At 36.9% G+C, this 10,187-nt stretch overlaps 1 protein-coding gene across 1 annotated transcript; it reads left to right on the forward strand.

Moving 5' to 3' along the window:
• Positions 1-353: 353 nt before the first annotated feature.
• LOC132039257 (FIP1[III]-like protein) lies at positions 354-9,608 on the forward strand. Its single transcript, XM_059429783.1, has 8 exons — positions 354-671; positions 2,319-2,497; positions 2,791-2,917; positions 3,102-3,170; positions 3,671-3,772; positions 3,847-4,028; positions 4,519-6,328; positions 8,729-9,608. The coding sequence occupies exons 1-8, from the start codon at positions 354-356 to the stop codon at positions 9,266-9,268; spliced, it is 3,327 nt and encodes a 1,108-aa protein (XP_059285766.1). The 3' UTR covers positions 9,269-9,608.
• The last annotated feature ends 579 nt before the right edge of the window (positions 9,609-10,187 follow it).

Consider the following 10,187-nt stretch of genomic DNA (forward strand, 5'->3'; position numbering starts at 1 on the left):
GATGGGCTTAAAAAAAGCAGCTTAGCTTATAAGCTGCTTTAGATAAGCCCAAGCCAAATTTAATTATTTTTTTGACTTATTTTAGCGAGAATGAGCTTATAAAAATGTTGTATAAAAATTAAAAAAAAGCAAAACACAAGAACTTATAAGCCAATCCAAACGGGCTCTTAATCACTTATTCCGCCAACCAAACGACCCTAGGATCGGATTTAAGAGACTTATTGTTTATTACTACTGTAATGTAATGTTTTTTTTAAGTAAATACTGTTTTAGGGTTTAAGCAACTAATGATTTAAAAATATCTCTAAAACCCTTCATTCACTCACTCACTTTTTGTTGTATACACTTCGAAAATGGACGACGACGATGATTTCGGCGATCTATACGCTGACGTGGAAGTACAAGCCAGCTCAGCAATCATCAATGCCATACAAACCGAAGTAGTCAACGACGTCGTTGACTACAATACAATCGAAAATGCAGTAAACGAAGAAGAGAAATGTGAGAGCGAGAGCGAAAGTGAAAGTGAAGATGACTTAAACATATTATTAAATGATAATGAATGTGATAATCATGGATTTGATGAAGATGAAATTATTGAGGAAAATGAAGGTTTAGGACAATGTTCAAATAGCACCGAAAACAGCAATGGAGAAAAAAACAGTTACAAGGTATTGTTTGGATTGTTGTTACGTATTGTTTCATAATGTATCGATTTATATTGTATTGTGTTGTTTTGATGAATACAATGTTTGGATAGATTATATCATTTTCTGTCTATACATAGGGTATGAGGTAGACAGTGGCGGATTCAGGATTTTCACTAAACAAAAGCTAAATATGAAAAATAATGTTGTTGATGGGAATCGAACCAGGGTGCTTGAGACAATTTTGAACATCCTGGAGCGCCTGAGCTAACCTTCTGCATATGTTCAGGGTGTTCAAAAGTTAATATATGTACATAAACGCAGAAAATCTATCCTATATATACATTGTAATTTTTTGCCGAGGGTGTTCGGGCGAACACCCTCACCTCCACTTAAACCCGCCCTTGGAGGTAGAGCTACTATAAAAAGGTAGAGTAAAGAGTAACAGAAGATTATTAAAAAAAAATAAAAATAAGTATAGTCAAATGAGAAAAAAACTGTTACAAGGTAGCATTATTAGACTGTAGAATTAGAGAAAAAACATGTAGTTTAAATTTGAATTTACTTTGAAATTGTTTTGGTATTGATTAAGTTTTGAACCTGACCGAGAGGAGTTGATTAAATTTTGAACCTGACCGAGAGGAGTTGATTAAATTTTTGAATGCTTATGTTAATTTGAATTTATGCAAAAATGGGGGGATGTTAGTGTAAAGTGGATTAAGTTTAAGTAATTCTTTTTATTAGAATTTTGCTTGCTTGAAAATCTGAAATTCAGCAAATGTGTAGTCTCTTCAAGTTTGTTTGGCATTATTTGCTCATCAGGGTCAATTTAAGCTAAAATCAGACTAGAGTAAGTGATTTTCTTAAAAAACTTACAAGTTTAGATATCTCGAAGCTACACGTTTTTTTTTTTTTTTGATTAGTAGTTGCAATTATCCTTGTATAAAATGGTGAAAATCAATTTTCAAAAGTCGCTCAAAGTTCACTTTATTTGAAACTCTTTTTTTGATCACATGGGAACCCGCAGCCGCTACCCTTGTGCGCACAGGGTAAACCTAGCTCCTGTGCAATAGCTTGCAAACCACACAGGAGAGGTAACCCGCACTAGGCAAGCCCGGTGCGACGAGCTCGACCCAGAAGGCAAATCCCCTGCTAGAAGCTAGAAGTCCCACATATTTTTGGAGTGGGAGAAATGCAAATTGAGCTCTTTCGATATTGTTTTGGTGTTAATTTAAGTATTAAGCCTGACTACGATGAGTTGATTGATTGATACATATATGTATGGTTATATTGTTTATTAGAAAAAGGCCAGAATCAAGTGATATACCATGTATATTTGTTTTGCTCTTTTCCAAAGCAAACGAAGAGAATACTTCCCTTCTTTTTGGGTTTATCTTTTTGCAATGCACCTACCTCCACTTTCTGTAGGGATTTAACTGGAGGTGTTTTTAGATATTTCTTCTCGATTATCTATTTTGAATTCTTCAGGTGTGACAATTATCACGATGATATATTTCATCAGCGTTTACACAAATTAATGCAGTTTAGCTTTCGTGTATTAGTCCAGGTGAAAAGCTGGCCCGAGTGCCTGAAAAGAAAATGAATTAATGCAGTTCTGTTACTTCATAGTGTTTCATGGTCCGAATTATGTTTTTCCACTTTGTTCTGTAGAACACGAGACCTCCACAAGCAGCAAATTCAAGTCATCTCAAAGCCAATGGATCTTCTTGTGTACATTCTTACTCTACAGCAATGGTCAAGTGCAACTGGGAGGATAATGGCTACACGCAAAGGGTGGGCTCAGGCTTTGCTGCTCAAAATGGACAGAACTTCTCACTTCCTCGGTCGAGGTTAATAATTTTGGTCAACTTAGCTTGCATTCTAATCTTTGGTTAAGTGCTTTGTTTTGTTCCCATTTTTATAGAAAAAGATCTGCATTTCAAACATACTGCTAAAAGAAAATGATACATTTGGAACAACTGGTTCTACTTTTCCTGGTGCATATTTGCTTGATGGAGATAGTGTTGGTCATCTCATCCAAGAACTGTTATGAAATAGGTTTAACAGAAAATCTTTCTTTGTTCTTTTGTAGGCTTAATCTTTTCATATTTCATAGATATGTAATTGATCTCTAATTTTTCAGGAATATCTTGGACGTGAATATTGATATGTTTGAGAAGAAACCTTGGCAGTATCCAGGCGCTGACTTGACAGATTATTTTAATTTTGGATTTGATGAAGATAGCTGGAAACAGTATTGCAACTGCCTGGTAATGAATGCATAAAAGTTTTTCTGTTTCTGATATGTATTATATAGTTTTTCCTTTTGTCATTTTTTATTATCTTTGTTTTTGTATTTCTTTCCAACTTTCTAGAATGTATAGTGGTAAAATTGCTTCTACCAAATCTACTGCATGTCTTACATGCCCATTCTTGGCTGCGACTTCTGAATAGGATAAGCACCGAGAACAAGCAAAAAGGGTAGTCAAAGATTCAGACTACAAGACTTCAAAAAATAGTAAGGTAAGCTCTCTAAATGATTGTCAAGATTTACTATTTCTCAAACAAGAAATGAAGCTTTATGCATCAAATGGGTAGTAAAAGCTGAGGGTGACCATGTTGTTCAAGAAGTAATGTCCGCAAAAGCTGATCACTTTAGACACACTTTAGACAGACCAGAACAATTTCTCCGGCCAGGGAAGGTTGTTCTAGTCAACAGCAGCCAATAGTGTCATGTCTTTCCAAAGTTCCTTGCTTAATCAGGATTGTACACACCACCTGCATGTATCAAATAGCTTGTAACTTATTAAAAAAAAATTCAAATAGATTGTGAGATTCTTTCTGATCGTTAACCTTATTCATTTCCAATTCTAAAAGCCAAAATGAGTAATTGAGTAAAGGCATTGGTCTGTTCAAACCATGCTGAAGATGGAATGTTAAAAATATTGTAGATGTCGTCGTAACCTAGAATTTCTTAAATGAACTGTTAATGATGTTAATTGTCTAAACTTGCACATGTTCAGCCAAAAGGTAGAGAAATAGAGGTGGAAGAGAGCATTATTGAGCGTCAACCATCAACAGATGTGGGACGTCCACAGGATCGGGATTCTGGTGTTGTCATACAGGTATGAGTTTTTTGATTCTTCCCTCTTCTTGACCATATAATTGTCGTCTACTCACAGGCTTGTGCTGGCACCAGATTGCTTTGCAGGAGTCAGTGGAAGATCGCGCAGATTCTCCAAAAGTGCAGCGGGAAGCATCCGAGAATGGAGATGTTGGGGGAGATAGAAGGGATTTTCTTTGTTTCAGTAGTGCCAGTGAAGATGAGCTAGCCAGCTTGGAAGGAACTGTGGGAGGATCAGGCAACTCCTCATCTGGAAGGTATGAGATCTACTGGTTGAATTGTGATGTTAATCTGTAACTCTGCTAGAATTGTTCTTTTGCTGGTTAATCTTCTCCTTGGACCACAACTATTTGGAAGAGACATGTCAGTAAAGATGACCTTGCAGATCTTAATTCTTAAGTAGTTAAAGTTTGAAGGCTGTATTTGGTGCAGCATAAGTGTTCGAAATGTGATAGGTTTGCTTGCGTGTTTTCAGTGCTTAATTGGCTTAAAGTTGTCAGCTTCTGGAGTCTTTTAAGTATTTGTCCAAGACAGTCTTGCAAAATTTTGTCAAAATTTTTAGAGGCTTCCTTTTTCGTGGACCATGAGTAATCTGTTTCGTTTTTGGGTTTCTATTTGCTATCTTCACCTTTACTTTTAGGTCTTGCTTCTCACCTCGCAGCTGGTTTTCTGCTGATTGATGATGCATAAAAATGTATTTAATGATTCAAGTTACGTCATTCTCATAAAATTGGCTCTGGATTGCAGGAACACACCTGTTCGTGAGCATGTGTCTATGGACTCAGATAACTACGGAAATTATGAGTTCTCTGATGCAGATGAGCATCACCACCAAGAGGGGGCCTACTGTAATGTCGAACAAACCTCGGGAGCAATTGAATCTTCTCATGATGCAAATAAAAGCAGTGAGAGAGACATATCTGATCCAAGAAAACCTATACAGTTACAAGAACCTCTGCATGGTGGAGGCAGAGATCATAGCCCAGGTTCATCTTCTTGTTCTCTAAGTCATGGTGGCACATCTGGAGATGGGACTTTTCTTGACTTCGAGAAATCTCATTATCATCATACAAGGTTATTATCAAATGCAGAATCTAGGTTATGGGAGAAGGGTAAAACTGATTACGTGCCAGTTTCTGGAACCCATCATATCAGAACAAAGTCTGGCAATCCTAAATATTTTACACGAGGTAGAAGGTCTGTGCAAAGAGACCTGGTGCATGACAGAAGGCGGCCTGATAGAATGAGTGAAACAATTCCTGCTCACCTGAAAGATGACGATTCCCGTAAATCTGATGCTAGGATACTGTATGAAAGGCGTAATTCAACTGTGATCCAAAACAGACAGAGGGATAGACAATATGCGTTTGACTCTCATGAAAGGGAAGATACTTCACATTTTAAGAGGGCAGTACCCTTTTACTCTAAAGCAGGCCGATTTTCTGATTATCCATGCCGGGATTCTTATACAAAAAATCCTGAGAAGGAATGTCAGTTAAAATGCAGATATGACAAAAATTGGTCTGGCAGTCGAACCGCAAAAAGAAAGCTAGATCCTCTTGAACTATCAATATATACCGATGATGAATTATTGGAAAGAGATAGACCCCATTATGGGAGAAGACTCACTGTTCAGGACATGGACAGTGTTTCTTTTCATGAATCGGAAAAATGGATTGATAAGTATATTCCCTATTTAGATGATGAGAAACCCGGTCAACGAATGTGGAAAATAGATCAGCTGCAGAGTAGCAAGAGAGTGCGGAGTGATGATCTTGCAACTGAATGTAATTACATCTACGATATCACGGAAAAGACCGATAACAGATACCGACCATTCGACAACCGGGATACTAATATTTTAGAAGATGGCTATCATGTAAATTTGACTTATTTCAGAAGAGAAATTAGAAGCCCAAGTAGGAGAAAAAGGAGGAGAGATTACAGTCCCAGCAAAAGTTTAAATGATATATGTTACATGGATCTAAAGGATGAGGAAGGGAGATTTGACGGGTATCAACCTCTATCTGTTCGTTTGTATAGAGAATCTTGTACAGCTAGCACAAGGTGGCAGAGCCCTGAACTGCCATGTGGCAGACGCAGAATATTCAGTGGGACTAGGAAATGTGATGGTGGTCAGTTTGCTAATTTGACCAACTCCATTGGTGCCGATCAGTCGATTAAGTATCCTGGCAATCAGGATTATTTTAAAAGAAGAGGGTGCCAGCAATCTGAAGGGTTGCGATGGGTTGAAGATGAAAATTGCTCAAGGTATCATCAAAATATACTAGATGCTGAGAAGACGTCATGTTTGTTCAGAAGAACTTCAAGTGACAGAAGGTTTGAGTCATTTGACAATAAACATGAACCCAACCTAGTAGAAAAGGTTTCGGATGACAGGCATGTGGATCAGGAAAAATACAAATTGATGGGGGAAGGCAATAATGCCAGTAAATTTGGTCAAGGGTCTAAACCTTTTCATAGAGATAATCATTGGAGGAGATTCCCAAGGGGGAAAGATTCTGTTGACACAGGCTTGGTTGTTGAGAACAGAGAGGTAATTTTGTGTATACGAATGTCAAGATTGTATAGTCCATATGTAAATATGAGTGCTCTCTATATGTTGGTTCTTGTTCCATTGTGCGATGTCATCCCATGCTTCCAAGGTCCTACTTTCCCTGTGCGTTTGATTTCTGATGTTCCTTTTATGTGAAGTTCTCATGTCGCCTTGTTCTGTTCTCTTTTTTTTTTTTCTTTCTAAATTTAAATTTCTTGGATTGGCCCTCAAAAAATTGGAGGTGTCAATTCCAAAATCATATTAAGGTTGCTATTCTAGGAATTCTTACATTACCTATAATCAATTGATCATCAGTATTCTCTAGTTACTTATGGTACCACAGAAATCTGTTGGTGACCATTTAGTCGGTTTTTTTCTTGATCCAACAAAAAGATGTGCATCCAAATTGTTACTGACAGAAAAGAGAAAAGAGTGTTTGTTTAAGGAGCATGTTACCATTATGTAGCTCCAGTGGGTGTTAGTCTTTTGCCACTTGGTGTACATTAGATATCTAATGTGATAATGCTTTCACAAATAATGAGAGAGGACTCCGGAACTTCATTGTCTTTGTGGAATTATATAGGTAGTCTTCTGCAACAGTAATAAGGTAGTAAATTCCTTTTATATACTGCAATGTTAATATCAGTAAAGAGGATCTCAGCTAAACTAGGCAGAAAACTAACCAAATTGTATAGCTGGGAACGGTTTCATTGAATTGCATACATGATGAGGCTTTACTATTTCTTCCAACCCACCATATCTTATTGAAGACAGATTGATATCTCACTAGCACAATGTTTCTGCATGACTTCATTGATTGTTCAATAGTTCAGGAGGAAACTTGCCTTTAGCCGGCATTGGCGTAAAACTGTGTTGAACTTTATTATTAGCGTCAAACTACAATGTCCTGAATGCGCTTTTCTTTCTGGATATTAACCTTCATAAAATTGTGCTTACACAGGAACTTTATTATGTTAACTCCACATTCTAGCAAATCATATGTCCTTTCTTAGCGTAAGCTTTTGTGTGTGGGATACCTTTAGTTTGTTATAAAGTATGTCTTTTCTTTCATTATTCTTCAATATCAAAAAATTTGAAATTGATGACTTCAAATCCTATCCAAGAATGTGAGTTGGGCAGTGAAATAAGAAACAGGAGATTACCACACCGATGAAGTTGCTGTTCCTAATATATGCTCCTTTTATGTCTGTGGACAACTTGTCATTTAGACAGGAATGATAATTCTAGCCGGACAGTAAGATTCTCTAAATTCGATTTGAGAGGCCATAATAGGTGTTGCTCCTGCTTGAACTTGGACTAGAATGAAGTCTTGTTTTTTTTAGGGGACGGTTTGTTGGTGTAGTAGTCTACATTTTTTCAATATATGGTGCTTCGTATCTTAAGTAGATAAGCACAAATTAAGTATGCTGAGGTTTCTGCAAGAGAGCATGACAATTAAACATCATATCTCGTATATTTTTAAGCACTTCGGGTATTCCGTCAAGTACAGATGATTGGGTGCTTTTTGCACCATGTCTTTAGGTTCTTTACATGGTATCTTGTCTGCATGATTCTCCCCATATTTTTAATAAAATTGTTACCTTCATTATCATCACACACACACAAAAAAAAAAAAAAAAAAAACCACCTAAATATCATATATTGAAATATAAAAATTCGAAATGCTCGTAACTGTTTCCAATAGTTCTTGTAATCTTCCGAGCTTTTACTCATCTTTGTCCAGTCAATTATGCTGTTTCTGGGATTTGGAATTTTCCTTTTACTTTTTTCAGCTCTCTTTGAGGCAAGAGCCCGTGGTAAGCTTAATTCCCGCAAAAGAACTTATAACAATAGAAAAGGGAGAAATGATGTGGAGAAAACTTTAACCTGTATACTTTGTTTCACAATTATAATGCATTTACTGCTGCTTCAGAATCCATTTCTTTTTCCACCATTTAACCAAATTTTATTGTACATCGACGCCATCTTCTGATATTATTTTTATGTTGATATACTATGACATTATAATAAAGCTTTGTGATTATCCTTGTTCTAACACATTTCTGTGTCTTAAATTTCTTCTTGGCTGTACTTTATTGGTAAATTAAAGTATGATGTTCTACTTCGGCAAATCCTCTTGATTTGCACGTATGCTAATGCATTTTATTCTTCACTTCTGGTTATGATTTTTATAAACCAATGTGCCCATTGGCTATATAGCTCTCTTCTGTTTAACGATTTAAGTTTACACCCCCTTTCATAGTTTCAACTTTGCTAGTACTTAGTATGATATGGTAAGTTTATGTAGCACGTGAGCTCACGCACGATAAGGCGGCCTCTATTCACTAATTGTGTAAACTATCAGCATTTTGATTTTTATTTGTGACCATGGATCTGCAGTCCTCTGGAAGATGCTCCAAAGCAGGGGATGTATCATACTTTGGCAGGTCTGGCTACTTGGATTCAGATAGTTATGTGGAGCTGAAGCCTATTGATGGAACTATCGAACCCCATTTCAGGAAGACACTTGGAACTCGAAACCTGACAAGTGATCCTAAACAAAATGATAAAGCAAGGCTTGATAAATTTTTAGATGCCGAGCAGGAAGAGTCTCTGGATATTGAAGAAGGTCAGATTATTTCTGAAGAAATTAACGAGAAAGTCATTAAAAGGAGAATCACATGTTCTGGCAAATCGCAAATCAGTGAAACGAAGAATTTGGCTAATGATAAAAATCTGGAGGGACAGGACAGCCCTAGGATTTTGGAGATCATGGCAAAGATGGAAAAGCGTAGAGAGCGTTTCAAGCAGCCTATTGCTCTCAAAAGTGATTCAAAGAATGTCTCTAAGCCTTCTGTTGATTCGTTTGCTGGCACAACAGAAGCGATGCAACCTAGACCAGCACGAAATAGGAGATGGGTTACAAGCGAGGCCAACTAAAGAGAATGTTTAATGCTTTTGGTGTGAGGTTATACTAGAGGAGCTGCGTCTTAGTTCACCTTCACAATTGGATCTGTATATAGTGGCATTCCGCATTTCCACCAAAGTTGATTGCAGAAATGGTTGCTGATGGTATACTTGGGGTTAAGAAGTCTCCCATGAACAAGAGGGAAAAAGAAAACACATCTAACAAAGAATACTTTATGTTGTTCTAAATTTCGTTTTTCCTCTGAAGTATAGTTGCTTATATTGATATCAAAAGATGTAAGTTGCTTATAGCAGGCTTCCACTGATGGTGGTCTGATTTGAGTTTTTATAATACCCAATTTTTAGAAGCTTTATTCTCCTCAGTTCTTAGGTTTGTCATTGTTCTTGTAGTTCCTTGAAAGGTTTCAGCAGCAGTGGTTTGGAAGCAGCTTTCCTGCTTGATTGTAGGTTCTACAAGTTTAAAATGCAAGCTTGCCCAAGATATTCCTTCTTCTAAGTTATTATGTTAAACAATTGTCTCAAGATTAAGGTAGTGAGTATCCGACTATCCGTAACATTTTGGTGTAACGTCGAGTCTTTTTTTGAGCATATACAGTATTTCATTGTGGTTGTAGACATACTGCTTGTATTTCAGGTACGTGGAAGTCAGGCGCGGAGCTAGGAGGGCGCAAGGGGCTCATCCCATTGCTGCAAAATTTTAAGTACTGTAAATAAAACGTCAAAATTATTTTTACGTCTATATTGTAGATGTTGGATCTCCTTTTATTTTTGTGTGTTTACGTCCCTATATTTTGATTTCTCTCAAGTAAAATTCAGGCTCCGCCACTAGTGAAAATAGGTGTAGAAAAGACTATTACATACTGTTGTGGTTGAGTGCACGCTACTGCCAATATAAATGCAACTGAGTTTCATTCTAAATATAACTCTTGTC

This window comes from Lycium ferocissimum, chromosome 12, assembly GCF_029784015.1.
Source record: "Lycium ferocissimum isolate CSIRO_LF1 chromosome 12, AGI_CSIRO_Lferr_CH_V1, whole genome shotgun sequence".
Lineage (NCBI taxonomy): Eukaryota > Viridiplantae > Streptophyta > Magnoliopsida > Solanales > Solanaceae > Lycium > Lycium ferocissimum.

Coding starts and splice junctions, on each gene's coding strand:
- LOC132039257 (XM_059429783.1), top strand. CDS start 354: ATGGACGACGACGATGATTTCGGCGATCTATACGCTGACGTGGAAGTA. Junction 672..2,318: donor GAGAAAAAAACAGTTACAAG/GTATTGTTTGGA, acceptor TTTGTTCTGTAG/AACACGAGACCTCCACAAGC. Junction 3,171..3,670: donor AGACTTCAAAAAATAGTAAG/GTAAGCTCTCTA, acceptor GCACATGTTCAG/CCAAAAGGTAGAGAAATAGA.